The 20,952-nt window shown below is 46.3% G+C and overlaps 1 protein-coding gene across 1 annotated transcript in view; it reads right to left on the bottom strand.

Annotated features, from left to right (window-relative positions):
* Nucleotides 1-19,762, bottom strand: part of MRPS25 (mitochondrial ribosomal protein S25) — a 51,951-nt gene extending 32,189 nt beyond the window's left edge. Inside the window, exon 1 of the mRNA XM_068982801.1 lies at nucleotides 19,517-19,762. Within this exon, the coding sequence (XP_068838902.1) occupies nucleotides 19,517-19,650 (134 nt within the window). The 5' untranslated portion in view covers nucleotides 19,651-19,762. The remainder of the gene's footprint in view (nucleotides 1-19,516) is intronic.
* Between the last annotated feature and the right edge of the window lie 1,190 nt (nucleotides 19,763-20,952).

Below are 20,952 nucleotides of genomic sequence, written 5' to 3'. Positions count from 1 at the left end.
AGTGAAGTAAGTCAAAAAGAGAAAAAACAAATATCGTACATAGATGTATATAAATGGAATCGAGAAAAATGGTACTGATGAGCCTATTTTCAGGACAGGAATAGAGATGCAGACATAGGCAACAGCCTCGAGACACAGCTGGGGAAGGAGAGGTTGGGATAAACTGAGAGGGCAGCACCGAAACACAGTATCATGTGGAAAACAGCCAGCGGGGAGCTGCGTGTGACACATGAGCTCGCTCCAGTGCTGCATGAAAACCCAGCGCGGCGGGATGGGGGCTGGTGAAAGGGGGGTCCAGAGGGAGCAGGCATACTCACAGCTGATTCACGCTGCTGCATGGCCGAAGCCAACACAACATTCTAAAGAAATTATCCTCCAATTAAAAATTAAAAGATAATATAGCTTCATAAGACATATGGCATCATCACCCAGATTTAGGGGCAGAACCACATCCATAAAATTTAGAAAGTTTCTTGTGTATTACCAGCTTATGTTGCCTGCTAATGTAATATTTTCAACATTAGCCACCAAAAGGATAAATTCCTTATAACTGACTTTGTACTTAATTCTGTCAGATAATTTCCTCTGAAACTTTATGAAGACTACACTGTGGGTAATTTCTGGCAATCTTCATTTTTCAGTTGTGTTTTGCTAAAGAGGCCCAATCTGTTGTTTGTTTCCTGTTATTACAACATTAAATTATTTAGGGACACACACACACCAAAAAAAAAAAAATCAGCAGAAGACCTAAACAAAGACATTTCTCCAAAGAAGACAAAGACCGCCAACAGACACATGAAAAGATGCTCAACACCATTCACTGTTAGGGAAATTCACTTCAATGAAGCATCATGTCTCAATAATCAAACGGCCATCATCCAAAAAAAAATCTACAAACAATAAATGCTGGAGAGGATGTGGAGAAAAAGGAACCCTCTTACGCTGTTGGTGGGAATGTAAACTGATACGGCCACTGTGGAGAACAGTATAGAGATTCATTTCTGTACACCCATGGCGGATTCATGTCGATGGATGGCAAAACCAATACAATACTGTAAAGTAATTAGCCTCCAGTTAAAATAAATAAATTTATATTTTAAAAATAATAATAAATAATAAATAAATAAAACTAAAAAAAATAAAAAATTAGGGATAAAACTACCATTTGACCCAGCAATATACTGGGCATATATGCTGAGAAAACCATAATTCAAAAACACACAGCTACCCCAATATTCATTGCAGCACTATTTAAAATAGCCAAGACATGGACGCAACCTAGATATCCATCAACAGATGAATGGAAAAAGGTGTGGTACATATATGTAACGGATTATTACTTGGTCATAAAAAGGAATGAATTAGAGTCAGTTGAAGTGAGGTGGATGAATCTAGAGTCTGTTATACAGAGTGAAATAAGTCAAAGAAAAACTAAATATTGTATATTAATGCATACATATGGAATCTAGAAAAATGGTACTGATGAACCTATTTGCAGGGCAGGAATAGAGACGCAAAAAACAGACTTGTGGACACAGAGGGGAAAGAAGAGGGTGGATGGAACTGAGAGCCACAGTGAAATGCCTATGCAGCCACCTGAGAAACAGCTAGTGGGAAAGCACCGTACACCACAGGGCGCTTGCCTGCTGCTCCGTGAAGCCTGGAGGATGGCATGCAGGTTCGTGGTGGGAGGGAGGCTCAAGAGGAGGGCTCACTATGTGTGCACTTACTGCTGACTCACGCTGCTGTACAGCAGAAACACAACATTGAAAAGCAGTTATACGCCAAATAAAAATATTAGCAAACACTAAAATGCAAAAAACTTTTAAAAATGCAAAAAAATTCTTACAAAATAAATATTAAAAATTTTGATACACTGTCTAAAATAACGAACGTAAAAACAAAAAATAAACAAATGGGACTTACTTAAAAAGATTCTGCACAGCAAAGGCAACCACAAACAAAAAGAAAAAACCACCCTCAAAATAAGAGACGATATTTGAAACAAAGCAACTGACAAAATATACAAACAGCGCATGAAGCTCAACATCAAAGAATAACCAATCCAAAACCATGCAGAGACACGCAGAGTGCATCCCGAGACACGCTGGGCTGGAAGAAATGCAAGCTGGAACCAAGACTGCCGGGAGAAATATCAATAACCTCAGATATGTAGATGACACCACCCTTATGGCAGAAAGTGAAGAGGAGCTAAAAAGCCTCTTGATGAAAGTGAAAGAGGAGAGTGAAAAAGTTGGCTTAAAGCTCAACATTCAGAAAACGAAGATCATGGCATCTGGTCCCATCACTTCATGGGAAATAGATGGGGAAACAGTGGAAACAGTGTCAGACTTTATTTTTTTGGGGCTCCAAAATCACTGCAGATGGTGACTGCAGCCATGAAATTAAAAGATGCTTACTCCTTGGAAGGAAAGTTATGACCAACCTAGATAGCATATTCAAAAGCAGAGACATTACTTTGCCAACTAAGGTCCATCTAGTCAAGGCTATGGTTTTTCCAGTGGTCATGTATGGATGTGAGAATTGGACTGTGAAGAAGGCTGAGCCCCGAAGAATTGATGCGTTTGAACTGTGGTGTTGGAGAGGACTCTTGAGAGTCTCTTGGACTGCAAGGAGATCCAACCAGTCCATTCTAAAGGAGATCAACCCTGGGATTTCTTTGGAAGGAATGATGCTAAAGCTGAAACTCCAGTACTTTGGCCACCTCATGCAAAGAGCTGACTCATTGGAAAAGACTCTGATGCTGGGAGGGATTGGGGGCAGGAGGAGAAGGGGACGATCGAGGATGAGATGGCTGGATGGCATCACCGACTCGATGGATGTGAGTCTGAGTGAACTCCGGGAGTTGGTGATGGACAGGGAGGCCTGGCATGCTGCAATTCTTGGGGTCGCAAAGGGTTGGACACGACTGAGCGACTGAACTGAACTGAAAACAGACATCTCTCAAAGAAGACACACAGATAACCAACAAACACGTGGAAAGCTGCTCAGCATCGCTCATTCTTAGAGAAATGCAAATGGAAACTATGAGGTGTCGTGTCACACCAGTCAGAAAGGCCATCATCAAAAAATCCACAAACAATAAGTGGAGGAGAGAGTATAGAGAAAAGGGAACCCTCTAACACTGCTGGTGAAAACATAAATTGGTACAGCCACCACAGAGAACGGATGGAGGTTCTTCAAAAAACGAAACAGGGAAATACCACATGACCCCAATGCCACTACTGGGCATGCTGCTGCTGCTAAGGCGCTTCAGGCGTGTCCGACTCTGTGCGACCCCACAGACGGCAGCCCACCAGGCTCCCCCGTCTCTGGGATTCTCCAGGCAAGAACACTGGAGTGGGTTGCCATTGCCTTCTCCAATGCGTGAAAGTGAAGTCGCTCAGCCGTGTCCGACTCTTAGTGACCCCATGGACTGCAGCCTTCCAGGCTCCACCGTCCCTGGGATTCTCCAGGCAAGAGTACTGGAGTGGGGTGCCATTGCTTTCTCTGACTTCTGGGCATATACCCTGGGAAATCCATAACTCAGGAAGACACATGGAGGGATTTCCCCGAAGGTACAGTGGGTAAGAATCCATCTGCTAATGCAAGGGAAACAGGTTCAATCCCTGATCTGAGAAGATCCCACGTGCTGCAGGGCATCCACAGCTGGTGCCACACTCCCGACCTGAGCCCGAGAGCCTGCGCTCCACAAGACAGCCACTGCAGTGAGAAGCCCGGGCGCTGCCCCGAGAGCCCAGCACAGGCCGAAACATCACACAAACCAAAACCGAGAGCAGACACTTGTGCCCCCACGTTCACTGCAGCGCTCTTCATAATAGCTGGGCCACGGAAGCAACCCAGATGTCTACGGACAGATGAACGGATGGGTCAAGAGGATATCACACATACACACAACGGCGTATCACTCAGCCGGGAAGAGGCACGAATCTGGGTCCGCTGAACTGAGGCGGACGAGCCTAGAGCTTGTTTTACAGACTGAAGGACGTCAGAAGGAGAAAAACAAGTATCATATACGAACACACATAGACTGTAGAAAAATGGTGCGGTGCACCTACTCACGGGGCGTGAATAGAGACACAGACACAGAGAAGGCCTTGTGGAAAGAGAAGGGCTATGAACTGAGAGACCAGCACTGACACACTCACTTCACCGGCGGGAAGCTGCTGGGCAGCACAGGCGGGGGCTCTGTGAGGACCTAGACAGGTGACATCCGGGGGGCGGCAGGCTCAAGAGGAAGAGGATACATGCACACACGTAAAGGAGCCACGATGCTGGACAGCGGAAACTAACAACTCGGCAAAGCAGTTCTATTCCAATAAAAATAAAATAGAAAAACAGGTTAGACTTTAACCCCAAGATTAACAACACTGCATATCCAAGCACAATGGCTCCTTGGGAGCGGGGAGGGGGTGGCCCCCCCACCCCCTGCTGTCCAGCCAACAGTAAAACCAGAGCCAACCTGGTCCCGGCCCATCCTCGGTTCCTTAGGAGGAGAGTTGTAGTTCTCTTTTTTTTTTTCTTCTTTAAACCTTTGGGTAAAATTTGTGCCTTTTTGGCTAGAACAGTTCAAAGGTAAGCATATGACGGCTACTCCAGATTGGACAGGGGGCGGGGAGAGAGATTAAAGAGATGACACGTGTATGTTCACAGCTGAGTCGGGCTGCTGCATGGAAGACACAGCACAGCATGGTAACGGACTATCCTCCAATCAAAAGTCATTGGTAACCACTGATTAAAAAGTTAAAATAAAAGTTGTGGATCCACCTTTGTGAACACAGATGGCCAACACACACGTAAAAAGATGCCCCGCGTCGCTCACTGTCAGGGAGACGCCAACGAGGACAGCAACGGAGAGTCACACGTGGGCCAGGAAGGCCATTATCAGAAGAAGTCTACAGATAGAAAGTTCAGAAGAGGGTGAGGAGGAGAGAGGACCCTCTCGCACCGCTGGTGAAAATGCAAATTAATATGGCCACAATAGAGAACAGTATGGAGACTTAAAAAACAAGGGAAAGGAAAAAAAACGCCATATACCCCATCAATCCCACTACTGAGCATACACCCTAGAAACCAGTAATTTAAAAAAACTCTTAAACTCCAGGGTTCATTGCACTATTTCAGCGCAATGGACAGTCACTATCCTGGCTATCAACTCTGCTTTTTATGATAGGATATGCAATCAACCTAGATATCTGTCAACAGATGAATGGATTAAAAAGTTGTGGTACATATATAGAAAGGAATATTAGTCAGCCATAAAAAGGAACAAATCTGAGTCAGTTCTAGATAGGTGTATGAACCTAGAGCCTCTGATACAGAGTAGAGTAGGTCAGAAAAACAAGTATCATATATTAACACATATATATGTACAGAATCCAGAAAAATGGTACCGATGAACCCATCTGCAGGGTGGGAATTATGAGACCCTGAGGTAAAGAATGGACTTGTAGACACAGCGCAGGAAGCACAGGGTGGGAGGAATTGAGAGAGGAGCACTGAGACACATGTTACCGTGGTGAGATGGACAGCTGGTAGGAAGCCCTGCACAGCACAGGGAGGTCAGCCTATATTCTGCGATGACCCAGGGGGGCGGGCTGCGGGCAGTGGCAGATGGGGCAGGTTGGAGGGACGTTCAAGAGGGAAGGGATGTACGTATAATTCTGTCTGATTCACTGTTTCATGGCAGAAACCAACACAACACCTCAAAGCAGTTAACAAAAACGGTCAGAGAAAGAAGAAACATTTTGATTTTAAAAACTAAAGTATTTAAAAAATAAAAGCTTGATCCACCTTTGAAAATAATGAATACAAAAACAAAAATAAACAATTAGGACATATTTAAACTGAAAAGCTTTGGCGCCGCCAAGAAACCACAAACAAAATGAAAAGACAATCCACAGAATGCGAGACAACGTTTGCAAAAACAGCAACTGATGAACAATTACGCTCCAAGTTATACAAAAAGCTCATGGAGCTTAACTTCAAAAATAACAAGCAATCTGATCAAAAAATACCTGGAAGACCTAAATAGACATCTCTCCAAAGAATACATACTCTTGGCCAGCAAACACACGGAAATACGATCAACGTCACTGATTGAGAGAGAAATACAAATGAGAACCTCAATGAGGTGCTACCTCACATGGGTCAGAATGGCTAGTATCAAAGATTCTATCAATAAACATTGGAGAAGGTGTGGGGAAATGCGTGCCTCTTGGACTATTACCGGGAATGTAAACTGATATAGCAACTATGGACAGCAGTACAGAGATCTGTTAAACTAGGCATCATATGACCATACGTAGTGTTAGTCGCTCAGTCACGTCCAACTCTTTGTGACCCCACGGACTGTGGACGGACCACAGTCAGCTCAAGAAAAAAAGGCAATCTAATACAAAAAAACAGGGGAAGACTAAATGGACACCTCTTTGAAGAAGAGATACAGATAACCAACAAACATGAAAATATGACCAACATCGCTCTCTATTAGAGAAATGCAAATGAAAACCTCAATAAGGTATCACTTCATAGGGTCAGAAAGGCCACAACCAAAAATTCGACAAAGAATAAATGCTGGAGAGGGTGCAGAGAAAAGGAACACCCTTGCACTGTGGGTGAGAATGTAAACTGATACAGCCATCATGAACAATGGCATGGACACTCCTTAAAACAGGTAGGGATAAAACTACCACAGGACCGAGTAATCCCACTACTGGGCATATACCCTGAGAAAACAATAATTCAGAAAGACACCTGTATCCCAATTATCTATGGAGCACTATTTCCAATAAACAGTACATGGAAGCAACCTAGATGTATGTCAACACATGAACAGATAAAGAAGTTGTGCTACACATACACATACCATGGGATAGTGAAAGCGGAAGTCACTCAATCATGTCCGACTCTTTGTGACCCCATGGACTATACAGTCCATTGAATTCTCCAGGCCAGAATACTGGAGTGGGTAGCCTTTCCCTTCTCCAGGGGATCTTCCCAACCCGGGGACCGAACCCTGGTCTCCCGCACTGCAGACGGATTCTTCACCAGCTGAGCCACAAGGGAAGCCCACCATGGGATATTACTCAGCCATAAGGAACGAATTTGATTCAGTTCCAGGGACGTGGCTGAACCTAGAGCCTCTCAGACAGAGTGAAGAAGTCAGGAAAACAAATATTGTATTTGGTGCGTCTATACGGTATCTAGGAAACTGGTATTGATGAACCTATTTTCAGGGCAGGAATACAGACCCGGAAGTAGAGGAGGGCTTGTGGACTCCGCAGAGGACAGACTGGGTGGGACAAATTGAGAGAGCAGCATGGAAGTACAGACATGACCATGTGTAAAATGCATAGTGATGCACAGTTACGCGTAACAGGGAGCTTATCCTGGTAAGCTGTGATGACCCAGAGGGGTGGGGGTTGGAGGGACGGAGGTCAGGATGGAGGGGGTCTATGCACACATATGGTTGACTGACACTTTGTATGGCAAAAACCAACACATACTTGTAAAGCAAACATACTCCAGTTAAAGAATGAAATAATTATGAATAATAAAAAAATAAGTTTTGACACATTTTCTAAAATAATGAAAATAAAACCAAAAATAAAAAACTTGAACCCAATTAAACTTAAAAGGTTTTGCCCAACAAAGGAAGCTACATACAAAATGGTAAAGACAACACACTCAGAATCAGATACAATATTTTAAAGGAAGCAACCGACATCCGATTACCTTCTAAAATACACAGTTTCTAGAGCTCAATGTCAACAAACAATAAAAATCCATTCAAAACACATGCAGAATACCTAAATGGACATCTCTCCAAAGACATACAGATGGGCAACCAACACATGAAATCTCGTTCAACGTTAGTCATTATTAGAGAAATGCAAATGAAAACTTCAGTGAGCTTATTACCATACAAGGTCAGAATGGCCATCAACAAAAATTCTACAAACAGTAAATGCTGGAGACGGTGTGTAGAAAAAGGAACCCTGGTGCACTCCTGGTGGAAAAGTAAAGTGATACACCCACTATGGCGATAAGTATGGAGAGTCGTTAAAGAAAAAGAGGATTACAAATACCACATGACCCAGCGAGTCCACTGGGCATATACCCTGACAAAACCATAATTCAAAACGACACACGAGCCCGTTGTTCTTTGGAGCACCATTTACGATAGCTGGACATGGAAGCAATCTAGACGTCTGTCAAAGGATGAATGGATAAAGTTGTGCTAGACATATCCAATGGAATATTACTCAGCCATAAAAAGGAACGAATTTTAGTCGGTGCTAAGGTATCGGGTGAACCTAGAGCCTTTTATAGAGAGTGCAGGAAGTCAGTAAGAGAAAAACGAATACTGTATATCCAGGCACATGTATGGGGTCTGGAAAAATGGAATAGGGAGGCAGAGGCAGAGGGTGGATTTGTGGACACAGTGGGGGAAGGAAAGGGTGGGACCTACTGAAAGAGCAGCAGAGAAGTGCACCCATCAGCAGGTGCCAAACAGCCCGTAGGAAGACGGTGCAGACCAGAGGGCTCAGCCTGCGCTCTGCGACAGCTTAGAGACCGGGCCGGGGGAGGCGGCAGGGAGAGAGGCACAAGGGGGAACGGATGTGTCTATGCTTATGACCGGTTCATGCTGTCACATGAAGAACCCCACATGACACTGCAAAGCCATCATGCTCCAATCAAAAATCAACTTCAAATACCACAAAAAAAAGTTTAATAAAAATGGAATAAAAAATTTGAAGGCACCTTCTAAATAATGACTATTAAAACAGAAATAAACAAATGGGACCTAATTAAACTTAAAAGCTCTTGCACAGCAATGGAAAGCACAAGCAAAAAGACCACCCTCAGAACAGGAGACAATACTTGAAAGCTAACTGACACAGGATTAATCTTCAAAACACAGTAACAGCTCATGGAGCTCAGTTTCAAGAAAAAAGACAAACTAATCAAAGTTGGGGGAAGATTTAATGAACGGCTCTCCAAAGACATACAGATGACCAACCAACACATGGAAAGATGATCCACATCACCCACCTGCTATGCCTGCAATACAACTACTGAGCATAAAATTGAGAAAACACTTTTCAAAAGACACATGTACCTCGATGTTCACTGCAGCACTATTTATAATAGCCAGGACATGGAAGCACACTAGTTACCTCTGGACAAATGGACGGATAAAGAAGATGTGCTACATACACACCATGGGATATTACTCAGTCATAAAGGGAAAAACGTGAGTCAGTTCCAGGGAGGCAGGTGAACCTAGAGCCTGTTATACAAAGTGAAGTCAGAAAAACAACATATTACCGCATATATATGGAGTCTACGGAAACGGCTCTGATGGACTTACACGCAGGGCAGGAACACAGACCCAAAGGCAGAGAATGGACTTTTGGACACGTCAGGGCAAGGACAGGGCGGGAAACATTGAGAACAGCAAGGAAACATAGACATTACCATGTTAAAGAGCATAGGTAGGGGGAAGTTACTGAACAACCCCGGAGGCTCAGCCTGCTGGGCTGTCACGATCTAGACTGGTGGGGACGGGGAGATTCAGACGGGGGGCGATATATGTATATTTGGGGCTCACTCATGTTGTTGTATGGCAGAAACCAACACAACATGTACAGCAATTATACCCCAATTAAAAAATGAGAAAAAATTACAAAAAAAATAACAATTTTGGATCCATCTTCTAAAATAATGAATATACTTAAAAAATAATTGACATATTTAATCTTAAAAGCTTTTGCTCAGCAAAGGAAATCACAACAAAACAAAAAGACAACTCTCAGAATAGGAGACAATCTTTGAAAACTAAGCAACTGACACAGGCTTAACCTTCAAAATACACAAACAGCTCATGGAGCTCAATTTAAAAAATTTAAAAAGCCACTCCATTCAAAAAAAAAAAACAAGCAGAACAGCTAAACACACATTCCCCCAAAGAAGATATACTGATGGGCAACAAACACATGAAGTGATGCTCAACATCACCCATTATTAGAGAAATGCAAATGAAAACTTCAATGAGGTATCACCTGACAAGGTTAGATTGGCCATCATCAAAAATTCTACAAACAATAAAAGCTGCAGAAAGTGTGGAGAGACGGGAACCCTCTTGCACCCTTCATGGGAATGTAGGCTGAAACAGTCACTAAGGATAACAGTATGGAGATTCCCTAAAACCTAGGGATAAAAATACCGTATGACCCTGTAATCCCACTACTGGGCGTACAGTCTGAAAACCGTAATTCAAAACAACACGTGTACCCCAGTGCTCACTGCAGCACCATGTACAGTGTTGAGGACATGGAAGCACCCTAGATGTCTGTTGACAGATGAATGGATAAAGAAGTCGTGCTAAATATACAGAATGGAGTATTACTCAGCAATGAAATGGAATGGATTTGAATCAGTTTTAGTCAGGTGGGTGACCCCAGAGCCTGTTTTGCAGAGTGAAGCAAGTCAGAAAGAGAAAATGAAATGCTGTATATTGACACACATGTATCGAATCTAGAAAAATGGTCCTGATGAACCCATCTGCAGAGCAGGAATACAGACACAGATGTGAAGAATGGATTTGTGGACACAGCTGGAGAAAGAAAGGGTGGGACAAACTCAAAGAGCAGCACAGAAATGTACATAAAACCATGTGTAAAACAACCAAGCTAGTGGGAAGCTAATGCATAACACAAGGAGCTCAGCCCGGTGCTCTGTGACGCCCTAGAGAGACTGGACGGGTATGAGGAGGGCAGGGCAGGCAGAGTTTCAGCAGGAAGGGGATACATGTATACTGATGCCTGATTCATACTGTGGTATGGAAGAAACCAACACAATATTGAAGAGCACTTATACTCTAACTAAACATCAACATTAAATACCCCTAAAAAATTATTAGGGCTTCCCTGGTAGCTCGATTAAAAATAAAAATAAAATTTTTGAATGCACCTTCTAAATAATGAATATAAATCCAAAAATATACAAATGGGACCTAATTAAACTTAAAAGCTTTTGCAGAGCAAAAGAAACCATAAACGAAATGAAAAGACAGCCATCAGAATGGCAGACAATATTTGCAAATTCAGTAACTGAGAAAGGATTATTTATCTTCAGGATATATTAATACAAACAGCTCAAGGAGCTCAATTTCAAAAAAGACATCCAATCAAAAAATGGGCAGACATCAACAGAGAACTCTTCAAAGAAAACATACAGATGGGCAACAAACACAAGAAAAGATGGTCAACATCGCTCATTATTACAGAAACTCAAACGAAAACTTCAATGAGATATCATCTCACAAAGTCAGAACGGCCATCATCAAAAATTCTACAAAGAATAAATGCTGGAGAGGGTGTGGAGAAAAGGGAACCCTCTTGCACTGTTGGTGGGAATGCAAACTAATACAGCCACTATGGACAAAAGTATGGATATTCCTTTAAAAAGTAGGGATAGACTACTATGTTATACACAATCCCATTATAGGGCACAGACCCTGAGAAAACCGTAATTCAAAAAGACACACGTATCCCCAAAGTTCACTGCAGCAGTATTTCCGATAGCCAGGACGTGGAAGCAACCTAGATGCTCATCCACAGATGAATGGATTAAGACGGTGATCCTAAAGCCTGTTAAACAAAGTGATGTCAGAAAACAAATATCTTTATGCACATGCATGGATTTTTAAAATGGTAGATATGAACCCATTAGCAGGTCAGTAACACAGACGCAGACATAGAGCACATTCTTCTGGACACAGTGGGGAAATGAGAGGCTGGGATGAACTGAAAGAGTAGAATTGAAATACACGAGTAAAATACATAGCCATGGGAATTTGCTATATGAGCCGTGGAAACCAGCCTGCTGTTTTCTGACAACCTAGAGGGGTGGGATGGCATGGGAGGTGCCAAGGAGGTTGGAGAGGGAGGGCACGTATGCATACCTATGGCTGATTCATGTTGATGTATGGCAGAAACCAACACAGCATTGTAAAGCAATTATCCTCCAATTAAAAAAAAAAAATACTATCCCCAGCAGTCTCACTACTGGGCATCTACCTTGAGAAAACCATAATTTAAAAAGCACATGTACCCCAACATTCACTGTAGCACTATTTGTGACAGCAAGGACACGTAAGCAACTTAGATGTCTGTGGACAGGTGAACAGATAAAGAAGTCGTGGTACATATATACAATGGAATATTACTCAGCCATAAAAAGGACAGAGGCTGAGTTAGGTTCAGGCAGGTGGATGAACCTAGAGCCTCTTATGCAGAGTGAAGTAAGTCAGAAAGAGAAAAACAAATATCATATATTAACACATATATATGGAATCCAGAAAAAGGGTTCTGCTGAACCCATCTGCAGAGCAGGAACATGGACGAAGACTTGGAGAAGAGACTTGCGGACACAGCAGGGAAAGGATGGGACGAACTGGAAGATGCACAGAAGGACACATGCTATCATGTGTACAGCAGTGTGAAGCTGCTGTGTAGCACGGGGAACTCGGCTGGGTGCCTCTGGGGACCTGGAGGGGTGGGATGGGGGTGACATATATATATATACACACACACACACACTTATGGGTGACTCATTGTGTGCAGAAACCAACACAACATTGTAACACAACTATACTCCAATTAAAATTAAATTTTTAAAATGCAAAGAAAAATTATTTTAAAAATGGAAATAAAAAAATTTTGACCCACCTTCTAAAATAACGAATATAAAAACAATCGGAACCTAATTAAATGTAAAAGCTTTTGCAAAGCAAAAGAAACCACAAACAAAACAGAAAGACAACCCGCAGAATGTGAGACAATATTTGCAAAGCAGGTGACAAAAGTTAATTTTCAAAATATACAAACAGCTCACAGAGCACAATGTCAAAAAAAAAACCAAACAATTCAATTAAATAATGGCTGGAAGACCTTTATGTAGACTTCTCTCCAAAAAAGACATACAGATCATAATCAAACACATGAAAAGATGCTCAACACCACTCATTATTAGAGAAATACAAATCAAAACTATAACGAAGTATATCACCTCACACAGGTAAGAATGCCCATCTTCAAATCACACAGGTCAGAACGGCCATCTTCAAAAAAATCTACAAACAATAAATGCTAAGAGTGGAGAAAAGGGTACCCTCTTACACTGTTGGTGGGAATATAAAGCGGTACAGCCACTGTGAAGAGTATGACGATGCCTTCAGTTCAGTTGCTCAGTCGTGTCTGACTCTTTGTGACCCCATGGACTGCACCACGCCAGGCCTCCCTGTCCATCACCAACTCTCGGAGCTTGCTCAAACTCATGTCTATTGAGTTGGTGATGCCTTCCAACCATCTCACCCTCTGTCGTCGCCTTCTCCTCCTGCCCTTAATCTTTCCAAGCATCAGGGTCTTTTCAAATAAGTCAGCTCTTCGCATCAGGTGGGCAAAGTATTGGAGTTTCACCTTCAGCATCAGTCCTTCCAATGAACACCCAGGACTGATCTCCTTTAGGATAGACTGGTTGCATCTCCTTGCAGTCCAACGGACTGTCAAGAGTCTTCCCCAACACCACAGTTCAAAAGCATCAATTCTGTGGCACTCAGCTTTCTTTATGGTCCAACTCTCCCATCCATACATGACTATTGGAAAACCATAGCCTTGACTAGATGGACCTTTGTTGGCAAATAATGTCTGTGCTTTTTAATATGTTGTCTAGGCTGGTCATAGCTTTTCTTCCAAGGAGCAAGCACCTTTAAATTCATGGCTGTAGTCACCATCTGCAGTGATTTCATCAGTGTCTAACGACATCATTAGTGTCTAAGAAGATGTCTTAAGACAACAGAATTAAGATTACCATATGTTTCAGCAATCCCACTACTTGGTACATACCCTGCCAAAAATATAATTCAAAAAGACACACGTGGAACTTTCCTGGTGGTACAGGGGATAAGAAACCGCCTGCCAATGCAGGCGACACAGGTTTGATCCCTGGCTGGGGAAGAGCCCACATGATTTGGAGCAACGAGGCCCATGAGCCACCACCACTGAGCCCTGGCTGTAGAGCAGTGAGCCGCAGCTGCTGAGCCTGTGTGCCTGGAGCCTCTGCCCCACAAGAGACGCCACCGAAATGACAAGTCCACGCAGCGCAACAAAGACTGGCCCCACTCACTGCCAACTGGATGAAGCCTACACACCACAACAAAGACTCCGTGTGGCCAAAAATATAAGATAAATTCTAAAAAAAGACACAGGTACCCCCATGTTCACTGCAGCACTATTTACAATGGCTCCCCACTCCAGTACTCTTGCCTGGAAAATCCCATGGACGCAGGAGCCTGGTGGGCTGCAGTCCATGGGGTCGCTAAGAGTCGGACACGGCTGAGCAACTTCACTTTCATGCATTGGAGAAGCAAATGGCAACCCACTCCAGTGTTCTTGCCTAGAGAATCCCGGGGATGGGGGAGCCTGGTGGGCTGCCGTCTATGGGGTCGCACAGAGTCGGACACGACTGAAGCGACTTAGCAGCAGCAGCAGAACATGGAAGCAACCTGGATGTCCACGAGGGATGAATGGATAAAGACAAGTGGTACATTTATACACTGTAACAGTACTCAGTCATAAAAAGTAGCAAATTTGAGTCAGCTGAAATAATGTTTAACCCAGAGCCTGTTCCACAGAGTGAGGTTAGAAATAGCATATATTAATGTATATATTTGGAATCTACAAAAATGGGACTGACGAACCTACTGCAGGGCCGGAATATAGGCTCAGACGTAGAGAGCGGACTTGTGGACACACGCTGAGAAGGAGATGGGGCAAGCTGAAGGACTAGCGCTGACCTTATACACTGCCACGGGTGAAACATGACGAGCAGGAAGCTGCTGCGTAACACAGGGGCTCAGCCCTGAGCGCTGGGGTGACCTAGGGCTGGGACACGGGGCTGGGTGCGAGGCTTAAGACGGAGGGGATACATGAGTACACACGCCCGACGGACTCACCATGCAGCACCACAGAAACTAACAACACTGTGAAGCAGCTACACTCCAATAAAATTCAGTAGAAATAAATACAGGAAAGCACGTTAGAGGCTTCATCCCTGGGGCTGACACAAATACACATCCGAGCAGAACGGCTCCTTGGCAGGAGCAACGTGACCCCTGCTCTCATCAACAGTTAAGCCAGAGGCAGCCTGGTTCTTCCCCTGTCTAGTCCCCAAATAGTGCTCCCTGGACACACCACCACCGTCACCCCACAGAGGGAAACAGCTCAGGGGAACCTGTTACTTGATTTTGCTCCATCCTGCAGCCGGAACAAGAGCCCCAGGAAAGCCATGCCTGAATCTCTTGTCAGGCCTCTAGTCAACTTCTATGGCTTGGGGAAAGTCAAGAACCCTGGTCCGTATCATCCCTTGCGGTTTCTTTTCCCACTCTTGCCACACCTTTGCAAATCATCCCTTGAGTAAAGGCAACCCAAATGACCCGAATTTCAACGCACCCTCTGCTTCCTGCTGCCGCCCTGCCCCACACCAGAGCATGGACCGGTGTGAGCCGCACACAGGAGAAGAGCGCCTGCCTGGCTTTACCACGTCCCAGCCGTCCGGCCCGGGCAAGTCACTGCTCTGCGCCTCAGCGTTTATGTCAACACGGTGGAGGCAGGACAAGCAGTCCATACAGGAGCTTGTAGTCTACGCTCAAGAAAAGGACAGGAGCAACAGAGAGCCTGACTGTCTGACATCTGCTTGGGCAGACATCCAAAACTGGTGCAGAATCCAAAGTTAAAACCAAACCAACGACAATTAATAAAGCTATGGAAACAAGGAACTGCAAAAGAAAAATAAAAAACAATCACCATACTCTGACTCAACTGTGTCTAGTGTTCACAGTCACAGTAACTTAACAGTGAATACTGGTTGACTCGAAATTCTTCAATGGCTGTTGGGAGGCGGAGGGAGCTGTCGAGCAGTAAGCACTGTGCAGTCCCACAGCAAGGCCACGGATGCGGCCCTGGTCATCTCCGGACTGACTGAGCCCATAGCAACCGTCGCCATAAGCACCCAACCCATCTAAACTGGCCAGCTCCCTGATCCCACATTAGATACAAATACCCAGCCTAACCAATCACCTAATGTCACCCTTCCAGCAGGAATTTTCTTTGTCTTGAGACTATAAAAACTGGTTTCTAACCCTGCACTGGCTTCTAACCCTGCACTGGCTCGCCCTGGTTGGTCAGGGGTCGGCCCTCTGTGCCTGCAGTGTCCTCATTATCTCTGCTCTTTGTTCTTAATAAACTCCTTTCTGAAGCACTCTGTCTTTTCCAACTCACACTCAACATGCACGTGCTGGGGTGGGGAATGGCAGTGCTGCAGGGGGAGCTAAATCCTTGCCTTCTAAAGTAGCAAGTCAATCGATAAAGCCCAAAGCTAAGAAAGTAAGAAGGAGCTAACTATGGCATGTATATGGCGGTAAAACACTTCGCTAATCAAACGGTTAGAGTTGAAAAGTAGCTGCCTCTGGGAGGAAGTGGAAGCAGAGTGCTAACTAGCATAATAGGCTTTGGAGACCATCACAGCTCACAGGACTGGACTTTCCGGGACTCAGGACCCCTCACCTCAATGCCCACCCCACAGCAGAAGATGGCCACATAGCAAAAGTGTTTACAAAAAAATCAGGGCAAACCTGTGTAGGAGCTTCTCGCACCTAGAACTAGTAGAACAACATTCAACAGGGCTGTGTAACAGTTCCTGCTGGAGCCTGCTGCTGCTGCTGCTGCTAAGTCGCTTCAGTCGTGTCCAACTCTGTGCGACTCCATAGACGGCAGCCCACCAGGCTCCTCTGTCCCTGGGATTCTCCAGGCAAGAATACTGGAGGGGGTTGCCATTTCCTTTTCCAATGCATGAAAGTGAAAAGTGAAAGTGAAGTCGCTCAGCCGTGTCCGACTCTTAGCGACCCCATGGACTGCAGCCCACCAGGCTCCTCCGTCCATGGGATTTTCCAGGCAAGAGTACTGGAGTGGCGTGCCATCGCCTTCTCCGCTGGAGCATGGGGGGAGGTTAATAACAAAAGGTACCTTCAGTTCGCACCTGGGCACTTATACTCAAACGCTGGCAGCAACCCCAGAGGGGGGGTTTTTACATTAAGAAAACATGTCAAGGATCCAACCCAGGCACCCTGCATTGGAAGCACCGAGTCTTACCCACTGGACCACCAGGAAGTTCACACGCCCCAACTAAAGATCCCACATGCCGCAACAAAGATCGAAGATCCTGCATACTGCCACTAAGACCCAGTGCAGCCAAAGAAACAAATGTTTAAAAAAAAAAAAACAACTCCGAAAAGTAAAATGTCCTTAGTCACATGACCAGTAAGCCACAGACTCAGGGCTGTGAGCATTGGGCTCCAGTCATTATCAAATTCACCTGGACCCTGCAGCACAGGGCTGAACACAGAACCTGATAAACGCCAGCAGCTGTTACTACTCCCGTTGCATCATAAGGGCAAGAACACCTGGCAGAGGTGAGGCGGAACTCAGTTCAGACACTGAGCAAGGCGGCTCCCCACACACCCAGCGCACAGCCTGAGACTCACTAGCCCGGGGGGTGCTGTGCCAGCCACTGGCACTTGGAACGGAGGGACAGCTGAAGTGCCTAGGGCAAAGACCAGTGGGGCTGCAAACAGCAAGTCTGCCAGGCTAAAACCTCAATACCAGTGAGACAAGGCAAGCCTTTATCACTAGGAACACAGGCTCTTTGGCTCCTGTTTACCTAAAAAGTATTAAAATATTTGAGCATGCAAGTATGCGCAGGTCTATTCTGACTGAATGGTCTTTTAAAGAAATACACATATTATTTGGCTGCCCTGGGTCTTAGCTGCAGCAAGCGGGATCTAGTTCCCTGGCCAAGGATTGAACTCTGGGCCCCCTTCATTGGGAGTACTCAGTTTTAGCCACTGGACTACAAACGAAGTCCCCAAAGTCCCCAGCTGACCATTTAAAACACCAGAGACTTACACAAAATGCTGAATTTCAGGCTTCTTGACAAGTCAGGGATTCTCCATGGAGCCCACCTAGCTAACATGTGGCCAAGCAGTGAGTGACCCCCTGGGAAAGGGCAGTATTTCATTTTAGTGCAGGTCCATCCACACCGTGTCCCGCCTTCACTGTACCTGTCTGGCCTCTGCTCTGGGACTCCTGGTGTGGATGGAAGGATTCAAAGTCAGTTATGCAGGAGACCTGGAGCCCATTCAGCCCTATGACTGAGTCTTCCAGGAAGTCCTCATACCAGCTGACCCCACACAAGCAGGTCCAAGTTCCTAGGGGGCAAACACAGCTAGGGGGTAGCTTCTGGCTCTCCTGAACAGCCCTGCACTGAAGAACCCCCCGGAGTGAGTGGGGGGGGACCACCCTCGACAGGGAGCTGCTCTCCAATCACACTCTATTCCATCTCACACACCCAGGCCCAAAGTTTCTGAAAATCAGGAATTACATTCCCAGCACATCGCGGGGCGGCAGGAACAGGCACTCGGTAAACTTATATCTAACACCTGAGAAGCCCAGGGCACTGTCGCTGCCTCAAGGTCCAGTTCAAACCTTTCATTTGCAAGCTTTCCTTCCAATGAATCCCGACTCTGCTGCGGGCTGAAGAGCATCAAGGAGCTGGGGGTGCAGGGGCGAAGTGGGTAACGGGCGGCTGCAGAGCTGACACGGACAGTCCCTTCATTTAAAGGGTGATGAGTCCGGACGTTCCTGGTGGTCCAGTGGTGGAGCAAGGGGCGCGGGCGCCATCCCTGGTCGGGAACAAAGATCCCACACGCTGCAGCGCGTCTAAGCCCGGGCGCGCACAGCCGGCGGTCCACAACCAGAGAAGCCAGCGCAAAGAGTAGCCCCTGCTCGGGTAACAAAAGAAAGCTCCTCCCCCGCCCCCCGCCGCCCGCCGCCCGCGGCAACTGAAGACAGCACAGCCCAAAATTAATTTAAAAAAACCAACGGTGATGAGTCCTTGGGGAAGGAAGCGCTTTCGGAGCTGCCCCTCACCAGCCTTCAGGAGGGTGTGCCTGGCCGAGCCGGTCCCTTACCGTCTCGCGCTCCCTCATCCCTGAGCCGAGAGGCACACTGCGGTGAACCGCACGCGGAGCGTTCAGACACCGCGCTGCACGCCGGCTCCACCAAGGCCAGCGGCGGTAACCTCTCCCGGCGCACCGCCACCTCAGCCCTGGGACACAGGTGTCCCCCCAGTCGGGACACTGAGGAAAAACAACTCGCCCGGAGCCCGCGAGTGCAAGGAGAGCCGGGACGCCAGCGGCTCGGTGGCCCCGGCTGGGCGCCATCCACTCCGCCCCTCTCCCAGCCCGGCCCAGGGTCCCCTTCTGCTGTGGGACCTGGGGCAGCTGCCCGTCCGCGCAGTGGGGCGGGGACAGTGGCGCCAGGTCTCCAGCGGGCTCGCAGGCGACTGGTGGGAGCCGGCGGCTCGGACTGACCTGGCGCCTTCTCCCAGCTCCCCGTGCGTGTTGTAGTTCACCGTCATAACCTTCACCGAGTCCTTGAACACCACGTCCCCCTGGCTGAGGTACTGCAGGGTGCGGCGGATCGGGAAGCGGCCCTTCATGGGCATGGCGGCGGCGAGTGGGGACCGGACTGCCGGCCACGAGTCCAGCAGCGCGGAGAAGCGAGCACGGGCGACAGCTCCCCCGCTCCCCGCCGGCCGCCTCGCCTCAGCGCCGGCTTCCACTTCCCGCGCAGACTCACGGGAGAGGGAGGGTCGCTCCCGGCGGGCAGCACGCGCGCCGCGGAGCAGCTTGGGACTTGTAGTCCTGGCTGGCGGGGCGCTCCTCAGTGGGCGGCGGCGTGGGCGGGGAGACAGCGGCTCTGCCTACAGCCTTGGAACTCGTGGAGCGTAGAGGTTTTCATGCTCTGCGATTCGGTCCTTCTCCCCTCCGCCCAGGGAAAACATTTTATGTAGACTCAAACTCGGTCATTCGGACAGCAAAGTTAATAGGAGGAAGTAATTCGGCAGAGCTGAGTTTGAATACCAAGGCCCCCACTAACTTTCTGTTCAACCTCAAGTGTGCCAGTTTTCCTCACTCAACTCCGGCTTTACGGTGAAGGGTAAGAACTGCGCAATGTCTAACACTGACTTAAAAACAAACAAACAAACAGAAAACAAAAAACTGACTTGCAAAAGGGGGGAAAAAAGGAATTGAGTATGTATCCACTTCCTAGTTCCATCACTTCCGAGCTCTGGATCTCTATTTCTTGAAAGGCAAAAGGTGACTGAGAAGTACTCTCTCTGAAGTACATATTGATCCGAATATGTCAGTTGTTCTTTACTTTTGAAGGACAGTTTTGCTGGATACAGAAATACAGGTTGGGAGTCGGGGGCAACTTTTCAACACTTTAAATGTTTCACTCCACTCTCTTGCATGGTTTCTAAATAGGAGGCAGCGGTCTTTTTTCCACTATAGGAAAGACAGTTTTTTCTTCTGGTTTCTTGCCGGGGTCCAGCCCCGGTGGATCCAGGGTAATTCGAAGGGGAGACGGAATTGGCGTCCTAGGAAAAAACTTATTTAATTACAGATATAAAGAGAGATTAGAAAAGGATAGTGTAGTAGGACATGTTAGTGGAGAAAAGGAGGCTGAATAACTTGGTTTACGTGGAATACCAATCGAGTATCCACGCTCCAGATGGGAATTCAGCCAGAAGGGGAAAGAAAGAACGACCCGGGGGAATCAGTCTTTCCAGAAACTGATCCGATTTCTTTATTTTCAGGTTGCTTATATACTTTTTGTTATACATAGGGATGAATACAGAGTCACGCGGGGTCAGCAGACCTGGCCCTTGTCAAAATCAGGTGCTTCATATAAAATTATACAAAAGGTTTTAGGGGTTTTACATCATCTTCTGACCATGAGGCCT

Source organism: Capricornis sumatraensis, chromosome 10, assembly GCF_032405125.1.
Source record: "Capricornis sumatraensis isolate serow.1 chromosome 10, serow.2, whole genome shotgun sequence".
In the NCBI taxonomy this organism is placed as follows: domain Eukaryota; kingdom Metazoa; phylum Chordata; class Mammalia; order Artiodactyla; family Bovidae; genus Capricornis; species Capricornis sumatraensis.
This window is presented reverse-complemented; position numbering and strand designations above follow the sequence as displayed.